General features: G+C 36.2%; 1 protein-coding gene across 1 annotated transcript in view; it reads left to right on the top strand.

Annotated features, from left to right (window-relative positions):
- The window catches only part of LOC134543196 (actin-binding protein WASF3-like), a 47,976-nt gene extending 28,246 nt beyond the window's left edge, over window positions 1–19,730 (top strand). The window contains 5 exon segments of the mRNA XM_063388098.1: window positions 1,284–1,493; window positions 2,148–2,385; window positions 2,387–2,575; window positions 2,675–2,795; window positions 11,380–19,730. Coding sequence (XP_063244168.1) covers window positions 1,284–1,493; window positions 2,148–2,385; window positions 2,387–2,575; window positions 2,675–2,795; window positions 11,380–11,558 — 937 coding nt within the window. The 3' untranslated portion in view covers window positions 11,559–19,730.
- Window positions 19,731–20,238: the final 508 nt, after the last annotated feature.

Raw genomic sequence — 20,238 nt, forward strand, 5'->3', positions numbered from 1 at the left:
AACTCACGTAGTTTCGGTTCCCTCCAAGAATTTGCGAAGATTTCCGAAGTTTTGCGTTTTGGTATTAACGCCACTTCAGCCACTAAATCAGAAGATCAAGCATGTTGTGACTAACCTAACACAACCCTTCGATTTTTATAATTTCAATTTTTGAGAGAAATCCGAAGTTGCACGAACGTGCTAGGGAACCGAAACTATGTGAGTTGTGGGCTACCGCACGTTTCTCAAACAATAAACAAGAAAACGACCAGAGATGTGTGTGTAGCAATACTTTATGATGTAGCACTTCGCATCGGTTAAACACGTGCGAGCATAGAACAAAGAGTAATGTCAGCGAACACCACAATGCAGCGCTTTAGTCGCTACACTAGTTTTGTGCATTAATTTCAACACTAGTCCATTGCAGTCATCTATGGCGCGTAACAAAATAAATAAGATGGCAGTTTGTGGGTGAATGGCGACGATTTTATCCGTTTGTTGTTTTCCGTGCCGGGCAGAAAAGTGTTCGTTCAAATGAATATTTATAGAATATTTAAAAAATTTGAACGAGAAAATTCCTACTAGTGAAATTTTTTTAAGTTATGTTATATGGACGTCTGACGGGACCAAAGGCATAGTTCGTAGTAATGAATTGTTCGCTCTAATGAAGTTCGTTAAAACGGTGTTTTACTGTACATATTTATAAAAAAAAAAATTAAGACTAAATCCTACACTTTAGATTTATAAAATTAATTTTTTATGTTATAATATACAAAAGTAAGATAATCAGGTGAATTTGACTGCATTTGGGTCGTATGGGGTGTGTGTGTTGACTTACATTTCTTGGTTCTTTTGGTTTTATCGCTTTTCACCTCTACCTACTGTAGTAGTGTTCTTCTGTTACCTGTCATGAGCTCAACCTCAAGTGTTAAATAAAGAACTTTGCTGTTTGGCCAAATGTCCCGACTCATCCATATTTTATATTAAAACACTGTGTTTTGTTTGGAAACGTGAAAGACTGTAAAATCCATACAAAAAAATTAATTAATAAGTCACTTACGAACAATGCTATTTGGCAGCGTGCATGCTTGCTCGAGAGCACAACTTGCTGCCACGATGGTCCAGCATCCGTTGCTCCATCACCGGAAGCTGCAGGACTGCCCACCTCGGCAGGCAGCCAACTTGAAAACCAGTGTGGGGAAGTTAACACGCACTATTCACACACCCAAACAGTTGGCACGTCAACCCCGTGCTTGCCGGTTGCCGTGGTGCGGTGACCGAGACGAAGGGAGTGAGTTTCGCAGGGCGACGGGCTACGACGACAGCTTGTACCAGGCCCAGCAGCTGCAGCTGCAGCAGCAGCAGATCTATGCGGCGGCCCAGGGCATGACGCTGGTGGACGGCTACCCCACGCCCAACAACCTGACCCCCAGTCGCAGCAGTGCTGCCCGCATCGCCTCCCAGCGGCCGACTCAGCCCCCTCCCGCTCCGCCCAGCAACAACTCCAGCAACAGGTATGCTCCTCTAGACACCTCAAAACTGACAAAATTGTGACAAAAAAAAAGTGTGGTTATTTTAGTTTATTTGTGCCTTTATTTGAAAACTGACAAACCTAAACCGTAAATTACTGCTTTTCTCTATCTTTTGAATGTCTTATCCCAGTAAATTTTATTATACTAATGGTGCAAAAAAAAATTCCAAAATTAAATGGCACCCTCTCACCTCTTCCTCCCGTGAAGGCAGAGCGGGAAGTTTTTCAACAGCTCTTCCTTTAAATGATTCAGATGTACGAAAATCTTGTATTTATTCACAAATAAATTTGTAAAGATTTTTATCGTGTGCAATTTTCTCTGAAATATACCGTTGCGCAATGCCTCTTTGGCGAGACAGCATAGTATTCGTAAAATGGGAGCCTATTTGTGTAGGCAGTTGTGTAAAAGATGTAGAAAATTGTTTTTTTAATGCAAAGCATCAAAAATCTCTAGATTTTTATTGTTCATAAACACTAGAAAATTTACTTCATTTTTTGCTACAATTTTAAATTTTCTTCTTGATTGTATAAGTTAGCATTCATTAGCTGTAACGATTTGGGAGATTTGTTTATTTATGGTACTTATGTGGTTGTAAGAATACTGTTAACCTCATGCTCTACATCCATATTGTTGCAGCACCCCGACAATGTCGTCGACAAACGGCACACCCACTCGAAGCAGGTCGATGAGCACCGGGCGGGAGACGCTGCCTCCGCCCCCACCGCCCCCCGTGGAGACCATGAACGGCCCTCTGCCCCCTCACCTGAGGCAGAGCCGCGAGGCCAGCCCTGCGCATTCCACCCCCACTCCGCCCTCCACCCAGACACCAGAGCCACCTCCCGTGGACCTGCCCCCGCCCCCGCCGACACCGGAGCAGCCGCCCCCGGCCGCCCCGTCACCACCCCCCTCCGCCCAGCTCCCCTCCTGCCAACATCCCGCCGCCCCCTCCGCCCCCGCCCCCTCCCCCCACCGCCATCCCCAACGGCCCGGTCACCACCAAGCCGGATCCCCCGGCGTGCACCTATCTCGTCAACGGAGACATCGGCAAGTCTCCGATCAAACAGGTACGTCCGTCTGTCTGTCTGTCTTTGTGCTTGCCACGACCGGTCAGTGGTGTGTCGTCGCAGGAGCTGTGTGCTGACGTGTTGGCTTGCCCGCTGCAGATCATATCCACCTCACCACCCAAACCTGCCGTCGAGAACACAACGCCCCGGCCGAAGGCAGCAGTTGCACCCGGACTGGCATTCAACCCGAGAAGTGATTTGCTGCAGGCTATTCGAGAAGGTAATTAATTGCCCTTTCGCCATTTTATTTCTAGTGAATTAAACGTGGGTAAAAAATTTTTATAATTAACAATAGTCATTGAAGTCAAATGTTGGTCCATTTAAATCAAAGAAATTTTATCCATGGGTCCATTTTCGTTATTTAAAAATTATTTAAAATAAATTTTTCCAGCATTTGCAAAATTATTATCATAAAAATAATTCAGTTTTTTAATATTTTACAGCTAAAGAAGAATTGTTGGTTATGTTTAGTGATGTGTCCTACTTTTCTTTTGGTTCGGTTCCTGTTTATAAATATTGGTTCTCGGTTCAATGTTACTTCTCACAATTTCCCATCATACCAAAGATACAGTTATATCCTGATAGATGTCGTTTTTATTTGTTCATTATGACTTCTAAGCATTCCATTTTGCCAAAGTCTGTCTACAAACAAGTCACCTAGAACCTTGGTAGCATAGTTGCTTTCGTCGTGTAAGCTAGTGCATATATAATAGTACCTACGTCCTGCAACGTGGTAGTATCTATTAATATGTATTAGGGGTGTATGAAGACCTTTTTTTTTTTTATTTGAATCAAATTCTAAGATGAAGATGTAAGTCTTTGACGAAGGCGAATTTAAATATTACTTAAACATTTTACTGCATTAAGAAAAAAACCGTAGATACAACTTTTGAGTGCTTAAGTTAGGTGCTTAATCAGCACATTCTGTATACCACACACAGAATAATAACAATGTAGGAAACATTTAGCAAGTTACCCAATTGCCTCTGCTTGTAAATAAAAAGCTTAAATTGTAAAACCAAAAATTATTTATGTAACAGCAAGATTAACTTATGAAGTAGGTAGATTTGAAATGTGAATAAATTATAATCATTGCATATAACGATATAACTAAACAGAATTTAAAATTATCTTGAAAACAGGCTGTAGTGTCAATTCTGAACACTTGTCAGGAACTTGCTTTTTTTTTCCCACCTGTCTGTTAAGTGTATAGTTTACAGCGCCCAATAAACACACATATTCTTTAAATTTGTTATGAAGAAACTTGCCCTCTTCCACTTCAATGTATAAATGAATCAAACAATTTTAACATTTTCATGCACTTAGTATAATCTTACTATGCTATACAAATACAGCATAACCGCAGCTAAATACAGTTATCGATATATAATTATAATTTCATATTGCTTGTAGAGCTGTACAGATTCACAAAATTTTGCTGATACAACTGTTGCTGATACACCGATTCCAAACCGATATGGGGGAAACACATCTTGGTTAAAAAATTTGTATATGTAAATGTACAAATTACCCAAAATTTGTCATTCTAGGAAAAACATGAAATGCAAATGCACATTAATTTTAATTTGCTTACACGAAAGTTCATTAAAAATAAAGATAACCAAATATGAACTGCATGGGATTTCTTTTTTTAAACCAGTAGTAATATAAATACAAAAACAAGTGAGTACTCTACTAAAGTTTGCTGTCATTAAACATTTTAAAATAAACAATTCAACCAAATTAACATTGGCTCACTATAAAAAACATTTATCTAAACTACCACCGAATGCATAATTCCTAGTTTTTTATTAAAAAAATATTCTCAATTTTTCAATGTACATCTTTTATGCCATAAAAAATACATGTGCTGAAAGGTCTCTCAGATGGAACATTAATAGCCAGTACACACAGGTACTTTGTAACATAAAGACATAGGTTATGTTCTACAAAAAACATTTATTTGCATTAACTTCTCTAAAACTGATTTTTGCAACTGTATAGTTGCGTTTAGTCTAGTCACCAAACAAACATTCACCGTTTTCAGCTTATAAACATTTTTAGCGTGTTTTTATTTGTTGTCAACCCGTTGCTTGATTAAACATGAATTTACTAATGGAGGCTGGAAAATTTTATTTAAGTTTGATTTTCTGTAAATGGTGCGTATTAAATTGCTGCGATTATTTATTGCATACCTGCCAACTCTCACGATTTTGGTGTGAGGCTCACGATTTTAAGGTCCATCTCACGCCCTCACGCCAAAATAGTGTTTCCTCACGATTTTTTGGGGCCCCAAGATTTTGTTTGTAAAAGTTACTAAACAAGTTTTATGAAAGCTTACAGTAACGAGTTTCCATCAATACTCGAGTACGTAAAGGAAGCAATTTTTCGTTTTGTAGCATGTGCCGTGCTGATTTTTCTATCTCGCATAGTGGAAGAGGAGACATTGTGAAACATGTCGCTACAAAAAAACACAACTAACACGTGAAGTGTATTGCTTCCAATAAAAAAATTAATTTTGCTGTGAACAGTGATAATAGTGTTACATGAGCAGAATGTTATTTTAAATCTTTTTTAGTTGCGGCCCTGCATGATCACTACACAACAGCCCTAAATTATGTTCAACTAAATTAAATCTGCAACCTATAATTTGTTGAAATAAATTTTGAAGCAGAGACCATGTAACATATGTACAGGTATGTCACTTAAATTTAAAGATTTTCATTTGTTGTTTTTTATTTCTAACTTGTATTTATGGGCCTGAAAATTTTTATCGAGGACCTCATGATTTTTTTAATTTGAATGTTGGCAGGTCTGTTATTGACTTAGGTTAAAGTGCAGTACTTGGTTTGAAAATAAGGGAAATGGGGAAAAAAGGGGAATGAGTAACTTCCCGCGTAACGTTTTGGGAAAGATGTGTTACCTTTTTTCCCCGAAAAATCACGATCCCACCCAGCTCCCAGAGAATTAATGTTCTTTCTTAATTTAATAGTTTTACTAACTTAATTTCATTGAAACATCAATGAAAAATATAAACTTGGTTACGTACTGTAAACATATGATAGTATCCATTTGATTTGGAATTGGTAGAGCCAAGATTATATGGTTTTATTTTGAACCTGATTTCGTCATTTAAAACCACAAATTTCGTCGTTATTTCGTCTTTTAAAAAAATGTGGCTTTTTTAAGCTATTCATGGTACTTGCACAATATATTTCACGATTGTGACATAAAAAATAGCAGTTGGGCCTATTGTGTTGTTTAGAATCACATGTAATCAACATTTTAATGTTATGGTTAAACATTTTCTCTTAAAAAGTACCATACATTCTCAGGAACCGTCAAAAAAATCTGATATTTTGGCACCAAAACAAAAATAATTGGGGAAAAAATTGTAAAACTCACAATGAAAGTTTTTAAAAAACCATTATTTAACACGCAGAATATATTGTGTTTAAGTTTATAATAATCGTTCTAATGTTCGTATAAGAAGAGAGAAAAAAAAGGACATTGTGCTTAAAAATACGGCAGCAGTAGCTTGTGCAATGTAAGTGGGAGCGCGGGAATCTCTAGACAGGCTGGCGGCAGCACAGGCGGCGGATGCATGACGTCATACAGCTTACCTCTCCTTCCCTTGTCCAGACTTCAAGGTTCATCCCTCCCAGGCATACAAACCATCGTGTCTCTCTCCCCCTTCCCCCAAAACGTCCTTTGGTATGTGAAACTGTCAACATCCTTCCTCCCCTTCTCCAAACTGCGTGCGACGGAAGCCAGGTTTGTATAGTTCATTTCTGGTTAAATGAAAAAATTTTAAGGGCCCCCGCGACAGCCATTTACTGTTAATTGTTTTGATACAATTTGTTTGTTAGTTACACAACATTATTTCTGCTGGAAAATCACTGAAATTCAAAATTTCTTTAATGGAAAAATTTAGCAGGGCCGTAAAAGTATTCATTTTTACCACAAATGAACTATACTCTCCCTTGCTGCCGGACAACATTCTCGGCGCGTGACTAATGGCAACTACATCGTGTGCCGCGCACAGCCACGAAAAACCTACGCGATTTCCAAACTACACTAGATATCCGACTGGAGTCTGTTTACGAAAAGCATTTAAGAATTTCTTAAGGGGCCCGCCTACCTGGGCACACATACGGTGTGCAGAGCTTCAGGAAAAACAACGCGATTTCAAAATTACTCAAGATATCCGAGTGGGGCCTATTTACGAATAGCATTTAAGAGTTCGCTGAGGACCGAAAAGTACTTTTAATTTCGGATTAAGTTTTTAAACTGTATTTTTAGAAGCGTTAAAATGCCTAAAACTAGGGATGTGCGAAAGTGACTTTATCCACACGAAATGAAAGTGAAAGAAAATTTATCAAGTTTCGCGAAAGTGAAACGAAAATGAATTTTTCTATGAGATAAATATATTCTTAACGAAAGTTAAGCGAAATTTTTTAATTAACAAAGAAAAAAAGTGCCCCAAAATTTGCTCTTCAGTAATAAATTCTATTACATAAATCATTTTTGTACCTTTTGATGTACAGCGAAACCCCTTATTTACGTTACCGTTATTTACGTTTTCCCGTTATTTGCACTATATTCTTCAGGTCCCGTTTGGTTCCCATATAGTCCAATACAATACTTTCCCGCGAATTACGTCTCAAAAATCGAATCAATCCCGCTATTTACGTCACGTAACAACCATAAACAACCAGAAAATACCGTGGAGCTAGTAGGCAATGAACATTTTAAATAGCAAAATATACATATTTTATAACATGAAAAGTTGCTTTTATTTCTAAACATGTAATAATTTAAGCCTAGGCGTGTAAAAGTACGAGTAATTATAGCAGGAGACAATCTAAAATGCACGAGGGAAAAACGTAAACTCATGAATGTACAAACATGGCTGCTTGTAAGTTCTGATACTGTATTTATGTCACAACTTAGCCGAAATACTGGTACGAGACATAAACTTCACAAGATAAAATGAGCGGTGTCTTGGTAACTGTTTTATACGTCTTTTATAATTTGGGAAGTGTTGTACAGTTGACGCCATATTTTTTAAACTAACCATTTATTTCTGGGGATCGTAAATAATTAATTATTGGTATCAAGACATCATGATAAACGTAAACTTGAACATGTCACGGCAGCGAGAAAACTGGTGCGTATACCAATAAACTGGTATTAGAACTGGATAAAATTGGTACACGGGAGGTGGAGCTTATATTTTTTTCCGCTAAGCTCGCATCTATTGGTTGGCGGCTGATGGCGTCATGAGTCATGAGTCTGGGCGGAGCATAGAGTGCGCATGCGCCGCCGCGTCGTTACAGCAGCTGACCGAGTACAATGACCTTTCTCCGCGTTTGGCGCGCTATTGACGGTAAATATTCAACAATTTGCGGCCTTTTCTTAAAAAAATTTTTACTGTGAGCAATGTGTATGTAGCCCGTATTTGTTATAAACCCTGCCGGTTGCAACTGTATTTATAATTTGGAGAGGCAAATAATCTTGAACAGCCAAAAAAGCAAGCAGAAGAAAATTTCAAATTTATTTTTAGGAAGTAATCAGAAAAACATTTTGGCTTTCATTCTTTTTTTTATTTTTGTCAAATGTGGTAAATTAATAATGGATGAAATACTAAAGTAAAATTTGTTGTTAGTGTGTTTGTACCTGCATTGTAGTATGTGCTATTAAACAAAAGGAAAAAAATTCTAAATAAGGTAAACTGTACTCCTTTTTATACTTTTCCCTTTATTTACACTTTCCCGCTTTTTACACTTTTTTACTTTGTCCCCATGAAAAGTGCAAATAAGGGGTTTTGCTGTATATATAAATATTACTATTTAATATAGTCAACATCCGCCCTAGACCACACAACACAGCCCCATGTCACTCGTAAATTTCAAGAATCAATCCAGATCTTTCAGCGCACAGACTATTTCCTTTACAGTCGTAATGTCACAGTCTATGATAATATATTTATCACGTGCATGGTACTGATGAAAAAACACGTGACTACTGCGGAACGGCCGTCATCTTGCACCACTGTCACACATGGCTAGCTCAGGAAGCTGTAAACCAGGCAAGGGACATGGTCAAAACAAAACATAACAAATGGTTGCTGCCAAGTGACTTGTTGACCTTTTTGTCTAATTGGCTGTATATTATGAGGATTTTATATGCCAGTCAGAGTATGTAAATTTTAAATAAAGCAGACGACAATGTTTTTGTTTGGCTGTGCGCGAATAAAAGTAGGTACGTTCTTTGTTTATGTGTATACGGTAAATACTAAATAGTGTACTAACAGTTCTGGAATGTATGTTTTACGAATATAGTACCTACACTACTGTTTGAAAGCAAATGAATCAGGTAATTTTTCAAATATTGCATGATTTTGTTTTGATACCTAGGCCTACTGTAATCACGGTTGAATTTTGTTTACTTTATCTGCCATGTTTGTTCAAACTATGATTTTACCGTATTTTCATTAACGTGAGTTTTTTTCATCACCACGTAAATTAATCTTAATGGAAATCTTTTTTCTAATTAATGTCTTTATATGATTTGCATATGTTATTACATTATTAGTAATAACAAGCAAATCATATAAAGACATTACAGTAGAATCCCAGTGCTAAGTACTTACAGGTACCTCAAGTTTTTGTACTTAGTACTGAAACATGCATACATATCTTTACAAAGAGAAAAAAATATATAAAAAAAATAGCTACAGGAGAGCCGCAATGCCATATGTATTCGCAACTGCGACTTGCTTTTTTCCCCTTGTCTAGTTCTCTGAGTATATCCACTTTTTCCTTAAGCGTGAATTGCTTTCGTTTCTTTTTATCTCCAGGATCATTCACATTGTAGCACAAATATAATGCGGTGTCTAAATAACGTAACCTGAAAAGAAACTCAACAATAACAATAAACAATCCCGGCACAGACATCAAACAGTATTTTTAGCGTAGCGTAACACTTTTGTCTAAATAATTAATACTTCTCTCAAACCTCCGTCTTTCGATGTATCGAATGGTGTTGTGTTGCTCACGTCGCATACTACGTACGGTATAATCTATGGTTGTGCGCGCAACTGTGTGTTAACTTTGTTTTGAGAATTTAGAGGTTAGAAAATACGTTGCGGTGGTATTTGTGTATCTTTGTTCTACTACATTAATCATTTAGCTGGAAATTTATTTACCAGTTTAAGTAAATTTTGGTGTAGTAATGCCACGCTACTAGTAGAATTTATACGTTATAGTGAAAATATGATACTTTAAACTGAAACCGTTTTGCATGGCGAAGATACGATTTTTTGCGGGCACTTAAAAAAAATTCGTTAAGTGAAATATACTTTATAATAAGGTACGTTATTGTACCGGTATTCTACTGTACATTTTTATTAAATTACGATTTCTTTTTCAACTAGAACAAACGAACTTCGGTAAGCTATTGAACTTTCGTTTGGCTCGAAATATTTCGCTAAAAACGAACTTCGACAGATGAAATTCTTACCGAAATCGAAAATGAAAGTAGCAAAATTTCGATTTCGGTATCGGTATACCGAACATTCGCACAACCCTACCTAAAACGTGTGTTTTCAGAGTAATTTTTAGGCATAAAACAATCAGTACTGATTCTTGAAAGCACTTAAGGGGCTTGCATTACACCTTTATCTTCATTTCTCCGCCATATAATGTTACGGTCACCGCTCAAATTTCACAGATATCCTGTGACGACGAGACGAATGCGCGCCAGTTCAGAGACTTGCGCTTAGAGGCTATACCGCGCTGGAAGCACCAGCGAGCGTCGCGCTTATCATCCCGCCTCACTAACACACATTCACCCCTGACGAGGCGGGCCCCTTAATGCCCAACTGGTTCTTTTGATATCGGATCAAGAGGATTTAGAGGAGATAAAATGGCTAAAAGGCATGTCTTCAAAGTTTTAGGTGTAATAAACCTGTTACAAATTTCTTGAAAATATCAGAGGGAAATGCATTACACATTTAACATTTTTTTCCCCGCCATATAATGTTACGGTCACCGCTCAAATTTCACAGTTATCTGACGGGAACGAGATGACTGCGCGCCAGTTCAGAGCCTTGCACTTAGATATTTTACCGCGCTATAACTACCATTGAGCATCACTCCTATCATCCCGCTTCACTAACACACACGCTGACCAGATGGCGCCCTAAAGCTGATTAGAGGAAGCACGTAGAAATGCAAGGCAGGAAATTCTTCCAGCTTATCAACCAGGGCCCGGGCAAGTCTTGACTATCAAGCTTTTCACATTAAAATATAGCAGACTTGTATTGTGTAATTTCGGTGTTATTTAGAGGTTTTTCTTAAAATCGCTTTTTTCGCATTTTCCATATAAATTCACGGAAAATTTCGCGATTTCACGATTCACCATATAATCGTGGCCCTAGGAATTGGAGTGATGATTGAGCTAATAAAATTGCACCAACAGATTTCTCTAGTTTGGGCACTTTAAAAATCCGGTTGGTATGCCCTGATTTTGTCTTTTACGGCCCTGGATCCTTTAATGCAAGTGGGTTTTTATCTTTCTCTCTCTCTCCCTTTCTCTCTTTCTCTCTTTCTCTCTCTTTCTCTCTCTTTCTCTCTCTCTTTCTCTCTCTTTCTCTTTCTCTTTCTCTCTCTCCCTCTCCCTCCCTCTCTCCCTCCCTCCCCCTCCCCCTCCCCCCAACCCCTTCCACACTACCCCTTGCTCTGGCACACGTCTATTCAGCACTGAGCTGTAGTGTAACGTGGAGCGGTGTCGTGTGACAGGCATCACGCTGCGACACGTGAAGAAGATAGAGCAGAAGGAAGTGGACCGCGCCTGCGTGCCGCACGACGTGGCCTCCATCCTGGCCCGCCGGCTGGCCGTCGAGTTCTCCGACTCCGACTCCGCGTCGGAGAGCGAGTACGACAGCGAGGGGTGGGGGGAGCAGGAGACGAGTGCGTGACATGAGTCGCGGCCGACCAGGGAGTAAGCGAGGGGGCCCAGCGGCGCATCACGTACGTCTAGTTGTTTCCCTTGGCCTACCGCCGTCTCGTTTGCCCAGTTGCAGTCCCTGTGGTGCGGGTTCGTCTAGCTGTTTACTTCCCAGTCAACTCTAGCAGGATGTCTCCAAGGTTTTAATAGGCACAAATAGCAGAACATCATACAGGATTTTTTTTCACATGGGCTGTACTTCCTGCAATTTTTGCACCCAGAGGTGTAGTGGTTGTAGAAATGAAATAATTGTGACCGTAGAGTGTAGAAAGGGAACTATTCTTAACTCCTGAACACAGGAATGCATTTGTTTAATTTATAACCTTTCATAGATGATAAATACAGCGAAATCTTATTACAATGTACCTGGAAAAAACCGAACTTTTTGGTACTTAATAATGAAAGTATTTTATACTGAACTGTTGCTAGATGTACAACATCTTGCCATGACCCGGAAATACATACTTTAAAGTGAGAAATCCTTTATAGTGAGGTACTTTATAATGATGGGTCACTGTATTAGGTGCATAAAGTTTGATTTCTGAATTATTTATTTATGTAAAATGAGAGTTATATTAGATGAAAAAATAGTTTTCTAATTTTTTTCTATTTTATTGAAATTGTTTGTTAGTAAAAGTCTTCTTTTAAATATTATACATATTTCCCTGCAAACAACATATTTTGTTGTGCATAACCTGAGTTAAAAAAATTACCAGATTCCAATTCCAGTCCATGTGCTCCTTTTACATGGTGCAGAAGATGTAGTTCACACGCTAGTAGAAAGATGAAGTTCCAGTAACTCGAGTATTACTTCTGGTAACAGGAACGCCAAGTTTATGTTTTATTGCAGTAGTTGTAAAAAGTACAGTCTATGCGAACAAAGCAGTGGAAAGCCACTATTTACAATGTTGCTCATAATTGGCAATGATTTGCAACATAGATCTCAGTTTATTAGCGATTACAGAAATGTGTGGAAGGTCAAAGTTTTATAAAAAAAAATTATTTCTACTATCCTGTAGACATCCTGTGCCTGAAATGCTTGAATTGAGATTTTTTCTGTTTCAGGTCATTATTTCATATTTATGTTAAACACTGTTAAATATGTAAACTTTTTGAGAGGTTTAATGATCCCAAAATGAAAAAAAAATGTTATGAACTTTTTGCATAGTTATCTAAAAAATAGTTACATTTATAGAGTTTTAATGCAGTCCACCATTTGGAGTTCCATGTATTTCAAGACTGCAAATTTTTAGGTTAAAAGATAATGCTAGTGGCTACTTCGTAATATAGTTTCATTTTATTTTATTTGTTTCAGAAAAATGTATTTATTCTACTTAGATTTTTAAATTCTCATAAATGTAAGGATTTAGACAACCAAGCAAATTAGAAAATTTTTTCTGTAAGTCAATGAAAATTATGTTGTGAAGTAGAATAGCCAGTAGCGACTTTCTTTAAAACTAAAAAGTTTTAGTTTTGTGATCCATTTGATTTTTGTATAGATACTGTGGTATAACCTAGAAAATGTAACTGACTGCTAATAATGCAAAAAGTTTTGTGTGTGTTTGTCTGTCTATAGTGAGAGTTAAGACATTCAAAAAGTCTACATGTTTGTAGTTTTCAACAGTTCAACAAAAATATAAAATAACAATCTAGGATGGGACAAACCTCCTTAAAATGACTAAAATGTGAAAATTCCTTTTACTTATAATTGTAGCAATTCAACAGAAGGCATTCTGCCTACTACTTGAAGTACTGATAATGTTTTTAAGAGTTTAACATAGAATGTATTTCATAGCTGAACGTGCAATTAGGATTTGAGTTATTATAAAGTTTTGATTGTAACACTGTCAGGTTTGAAGAATTTATAGGTGGCCTAAAAGCACTTCAGAAAAGTGTGTAGGTTTTGAGGAATTCTTTCAAATGTTCCTCATTTCATTGCTCAAAAACATTCTCTTTTTCTAGCATATATTCAGTAAAAAAAAATTGTGTTCTCGCACAAAAATAATATACAATACAAATGTAACAGGTATGTTAGTGGTTTATGTAAGATGTCATAACTAGAGACATGTAATTTGTGAAGTTATTTTATTGTAGAATTATATTATATTTTTCCTTAAAATTTTTATTTCTCTCAAAAACAATAACCGGCAGTGGAACAGTGGACATTTCTGACTTTCCTTTTTTTTCTTCTTTTTTTTTTCTGGCATACAAATGCTTAAGTTTTCAAATGTTTAAGTTTTGTTTTTAAATTTGCTGACAGTGTATTTCACTCCATCTGCTTCGTCCGAACATTGTCGGTTAGGTTTAATTTGTGAGCCGAGAACTGAATGTTGTGTGACTGGTCTCTAGAGAAGTTACAGTCTTCTTCATGTAATGAGCTTAATCGTCACGGTTTGCTATACCGTACTCTATAAAAGTGTCCTGTTAGCGATCGATAAACTTCAGTGTTGTTTCCTATGTTTGTCAGTTGTAGCACTGTGAATTATTATGGCGAAACATTGACACACACATACCATTTAATGAGAATGGTGTCATTTATCACGTGAAAATTGAAAAAAGTAATTTCTTGGTAAATGGTTGAATTGGTGTTGATCATCACAAAAGTAATAAAATGAGCATAAAGATTTGTTTTATTGCATTTGCAAAATATGCACGTCTCTAGTCATAACACTCGTAACCTTAGACAAACTTTGATTGGCTATCTTGTGTTTGCTTTAAAATTGGAATGCCATTGTTGGGGTTTAAGGCATAAAAAGACACAAACAGTACAATGTTCTATGTTTTTACTTTTAAAGAAAAAATTTTCTGCATGTTTGTAAGCTTGTTTTGTTAATACAAAACATTCTATTGAAAGATTTTTTTTTTTTTGTTCTTACCATAGCTTTCGCATATAAGACAACAGAGAATATAAGACGAAGTTAACTTTTCAGTAATAAAAATTGGAAAATATGTTTGCACCTTCATATGACAAGAAGGCACTTAGTGTCAAGGCATTTTAAAAATTACTCTTTTACTACCCTCGTATGTCTGCTGCATTTAGATGTACTGTCGCACAATATCATGTCATACAAGAAGCAGCTTTTAATTTTTCAGCCTTGCATCAAAATCTTGTCTTATATGCTGGAAAATTTGTTACATTTTTCTAATTTTAACATTTGTAAAATGCCTTTTATAACGTAAAAAGAAAATGAGTTGGCATACTGTGGCATTTTTACCTGGGCAGTTGTCAGTATTTAATAGTTGTGTACTGTGAATTTCATTCATGATGGAGGGGTTAAATAGTCACAAATACATATTTCTTAATTTCATTTTACTTAATGTGTAGAAAAGCATTTCATTTTTATTTGTAACTTCTGAAATGTTACTGCCGCTTTATTTAATGCTGCTATTCTGGCTTGTGCTAGTCGAAGCCTGTATCTCAAATATCTCCCTTGATTTGTTTTAAGAAGTTATCCTTTAATTTCATTGAAGTTCAGTTTCAACATAGTCTGGGCATATGGCTGGAATGAGTCTTAGGGTTATGAATAATGTAAATGCTTTTTAATTTGCATTTTGTTTCAATAGCATGATACTTGAGTATTCAAGTGTTTGCATGTGTTTACAATAAAGGTGCTTCTGGTTTGAGGAATGTCAGTTTACTGGTTCTAACAAAAGTCTTTTACATTCCTCATTTAACAGACATAGCCTGAAAATAATAATAAAGACAATATTGGTGCATAGTTTGTGTTAATTGTGAAAATTTTGAAAATGGATTCAGTTACCCATTATAGTAAGTGATAAAATAATAAGCTTATAGTATTTTGTATTTCAGAGCTGTCTTTGTATATTTAAACTTAAACTAATGTATCATGTGTTTATAAGTTTGGCGTAGGACGATGTATGTAATTATGAAAACTAAAGTTATTTATTTATTTTGTATGTAATTATTGAACGTGCTACCAAGTGTAGAAGGTAGATCCATATTTGATGCGAACTGGAGAATTGAAGGTTGCAGTGTACATCACGCACAATGCAAATGCTGAGCGCGCTTCACGGGGCTTGCGCTCTTACTGCGTAGCTGTTGTCGTAATAGTTAACTAGCAAACAATTACAATTGTAGAAAATATAATTAATTATTCCTTCCGTACAAGTATGATAACTAATAAAGAGTTATACTGCATGGGTTTACTAATGTGAACATACAAGTCCATTCTACTCGTCTAGGATAATTTTATATTCATGACGTAACCTTATCAATAATTGTGGCTCCTACTGAAAATATATGTTCTCTTGCCGAATGGAAACGGTTGTGTGAAACAGTGATTTGTGACTTCTACAAATCTAGCAGTGTAGCTTTACAAATGAAGGTACGAAAGGCAGCAGTACGAGTGTGTGTGAAGATGTGTTTAAACATTTATCACTCCGTATCTAAGACAAAATCGAAAAGAGTTGTTGACTGTGCTGTGTTTATACTTGGAAACTATTTAAGTGAAAACAAGAAATATTCTAAGTGGAATCTTTGGCTGTGTTCTTAGTTATTGATGAAATTTTGTATTTGAGAAAATGTTGGTGAAAATAGTAAGTGCCGAGGTTTTTTTTATGTTGGAAATTTAAGCCATGGATTGAATAAAAATGCAGTGCTTGATGTGTGTGTGGTGGACGTCTGTTGGCAGCAAACACAATTTTTTTTTAAATTAAAAACGTAGGGAACCTAAAACTTGTAAGATTGTATATGCCTGAAAAACACGTACATACATAATAATAATTATAATAATTTTGAGAAATGTAATTATTTCTTGCAGTTGCTTGTTCCAACGCAGTGTGTTGTGATTTCTTTCTTTAATTCCGCTGCAACTTCAGCAGTGAGAGATTTTGTGTAATTTACTTTTCAGTAAATTTCATCCCTTGCTGTATTTTATCTGTTAGCCCTTGTAGTTTATAAAGTTTAGGGTGCTGTACCATAGTTACCCACACACATCTTTTACATATTTTTAATAACTTTGAATTACTATTTCAATAGTTTTTAGAGGTTGAAAATAAATATGTAGCATAATTTCAGGATACCTAGGGAGCATTTTTTGTAATATTGAACATTAAATTTTACAAATAAACTTGTCACCTTTCTTGAAAATATTTTATAAAATAGTCACACTTATGTTGGTTAAGTGCAGCATGGTAATGTAAATGCATATATGTAGTTGATACTTGAAATGAAATGTCTTGTTTTTTAGGTGTATTCAAATTTGTAAGTGGATATTTTAACTTCCAGTCTGTATCACGTGTAAAGTTCACAGCTGTTGGGTAATTACTGGTGTGCTGAAATTGGAACTGTGATGCTTGCCTGTGTTACAATGTGACACGTTGACACGTTTGCTTTATTGGTGTTTTGGCAGTTCAGATGGTAGAGGGTGCATTCTTCAAAGGAAGGCAATTTTTTAATTTCACGTTAGAATCTGAATGTGCAACAAGATTGTATGGAGCTGGACCAAAATCCTCGTTTGACGGGTGAAAAAGGGATCTACGTATGTTAGTGTGTGTTTGTGAACTGATATCGAATGAATGTTCTTGCCTGTAGTTAATTAAGTGTTTGCTGAAAAAGTTAAAAAAGTAAACAAAGAAATAAAAAGTATTGCTGGTTTTTGTGTTGAGTTGGAGTGCTCATGTGGGGAAAGTTCACACAATCCAGACGGAGCGCAGCTTGCCAGCTCAAGTGAGGGAACAAGGCTCGGAGCTACACGCGGAGATGTGTGTTTCAATGTACAACTGCTGACGAGTCCAGTACAAAATAAATGTAATTTTTTTAAATTTATATATTTAATTAAATAAATTTTGAGTTGTAGTTCTGAGGCTTTGAAAATGAACCAAATATTGACTTTGAAAGTACAGTAGTGGTTTTAATAGCAATCAGAACTGTAGATCGGATGCTCTATCAAAGGATTTAAAATGAAAGGTGAAGGAAAGACAGCTCATGATGGTGCTGGGAGGATTGATTGGCCTCTGTGGTGTGGAGGCAACGTTTCATTTGAGAAGATGCCATTTTTTTTGCCATTGAAAAAATTATAACTATTCATTTACTCCTGTTTTATATCATTTTGTCCTCAACCCAAGGTATTAATTGAAAGCAGTTAACTCCAAATTTTGATGTAAACTTCAGAACTGGTTTACTAGATTGTTTCTTAACATTTTTGTATTGATGGGTGTCATGTATTTGGAAATATGTATATTTAAATTTAATAAACTGTCAATGTAGGTAGTTGACTAAATACACAGAGCTGCCGGGCGGATTTTGAATGCGCAGACTGTATCAGGCGACCTGGCTTGTCACCTGTGTGGTGCTTGTGTAGACTAGTTGAATTTGTGATGTGGTAGGTTGTAAAGACACAATCCAATTTAAGATCTCAAAGGGGTACGAAAAAGCATGATCTTGGTCTTCAGTACAGTAAATAATAGTGTTTGTAAAAGCATCACCTGCAGAGAAAAAGTTTTTCCACGTATGTGGATTGGAAGATTTTAAAGTGATGATTTGGGTGACGTGTTGGTTCTCCGTGGATAGTGCTTGTGGCTAGTTGGTTCTTGGAAATAAGGTAAATAATATCTTGGTGAAAGGTTGGTTATGTGAGGTGAGCTATTTTAATAATATGTAATACTTATAGTAGTTAATCTAGCTGACCTCACCTAAAAAAAAAAAACCTTTCATTTAGTTATTATTTGCCTTATTTCCAAGAAGCAGCTAATCTGCAGAATAATAATAAGGGAGGGTGGACTTTAGCATTACGTGTTTCCTCGCTCTCTCTCTCTCTCTCTCTCTCTCTCTCTACAAGCTGAACATTGAATGGCTTGTTTGCAAGTAGAACATATGTTTCACGAATATGTTTTGATATTTAAAAATTTATGGCTCTTGTTTTTCAGTGTTTCAGTGCAGAAAGGGTTTGGAGGATTGTAATTTTTAAATTTAAATAAAATATTTACAGCGTGGAATTGGGGTTTTTGCAGTTTTCTCAATTTTAAGACATGCTTTTGTGGAATTTTGTGTTCTATTAAAATAGGGTGTTGCTTGCAATTTACTACATGCCATGTTTACAGACAAGTTCATAATTGGGCCAAGGTTAAATAATTAGCTGGTTATTTAGTGAGGAGGTAATTCAAGAGTTGGCTGAAATAGTCGTACCTATCCAGCTATCACACAGAGATAAAAGTACATACTAACAGTCCTAGGGCACCATAATGTGAGTAAGGCTGCTATTCATCACAGAAAAACACCAGGTGCTTAATGCGTCAATTTTTAAGTTGGCGCTTCTAGATGGGTAAAAATAAATAGTCAACCTTTAGCTGTGCTGAAAATTTCCCAGGCAGTGCAATGGAGTTAATGATTGGTTTAATAAGAGAACTGATACATTAAAAATGAGCATTTACCATTGAAAAAATGTTGCTTAAGCTGAAATATATATAAACTAAGGATGATGCAAGTAGCGGATCGTATAATAGATGGCTTCTTAGAGCCAAGTGTATACAGTTTGTTGCCATTACTCTATGTTTCCATTGACTGAAAACGTTTGCCCCTTATCTACTTCCAGTTTTTAGCCAGAGGTGGGAGATATATTGACCAATGCTTATCTATTATGTTGTGTTATATTAACATTAGCATTGAACTAGGAATTATAATCCAAATTTTGAACAAGTCATCAGAAATAATTTTTTTCACTTTCTTGCTGAACTTGCGGTGCTGTGCACTAAGACGTTCCTCAATTTCGTTTTTGAGTTGGTAAGCTGTGGAACCTGGTATGTTATAGATGAAGTTAACTGAACTATCGCAGTTCATCTCAGCAGTCTGTTGCATCTTCCATTGTATGTATGAAGTGAAACGTTTATCGCTATTCTCGTATTTTCTTGGAGCTACATGTATGTATAACCGAATGAAGAGAATGTAATAATTTTAGGTGTCAGTCCTTTAGGAAATTAATGCATCTGTACAATGTTGTTATGTAGAAATGTGTTTCATTTTCTTACTTGTGTTAATTTACTGAACAGGTTCTGTGAATATATATATATATAAATTTTTAATGTATAAAAGAAGACAGCGAAGTATTGCTTTGTGTATTGTGCTTTTGCCAACGGGCTTTGTTATATTGAAAATGTGTAAAATAAAAGTAAATAATAGAACTAATGGGATTGCATTATTTGATTTTATAGTTTATTCTGTTTCTTTTCTTTGCATTAAAATTTTAAAATCTATAATTTAATTTTATGTAGCCTACTACATTGAAACCCTGTTATGTATTGTAAAAAAAATTTCCATTCCCTTAGAAAAAAATTTTGTTCTGTAACTAACTTGCTTTGCATTTGCCTGGTGTGAACACAAAAAACCAAGACCAGCCTAAATTAAGATGGCCAGGTCAATTTTTAAACTTAGGTCGTCTGGAACGACCACATCACCATCACAATATAGCACGTCACTCTGGCGTATTTGTAATTTATAATATACAAGCTGAAGAACTCTGCTTTGCCTGGGCTAAACACATCATAATATAAGGATCATCACTAAGGATTTTCAAATCTGTAGGACATACACTTAAAAAGTGGGAAATTTTTTTATTTTATAAGTCCATTGATTGGCCGATGTTGGTGCAGGAAGACAACGTATCAGCAAAACCAGGATGCCAATCTTCAGCTTC

Source organism: Bacillus rossius (genome assembly GCF_032445375.1).
Source record: "Bacillus rossius redtenbacheri isolate Brsri chromosome 9 unlocalized genomic scaffold, Brsri_v3 Brsri_v3_scf9_2, whole genome shotgun sequence".
Lineage (NCBI taxonomy): Eukaryota > Metazoa > Arthropoda > Insecta > Phasmatodea > Bacillidae > Bacillus > Bacillus rossius.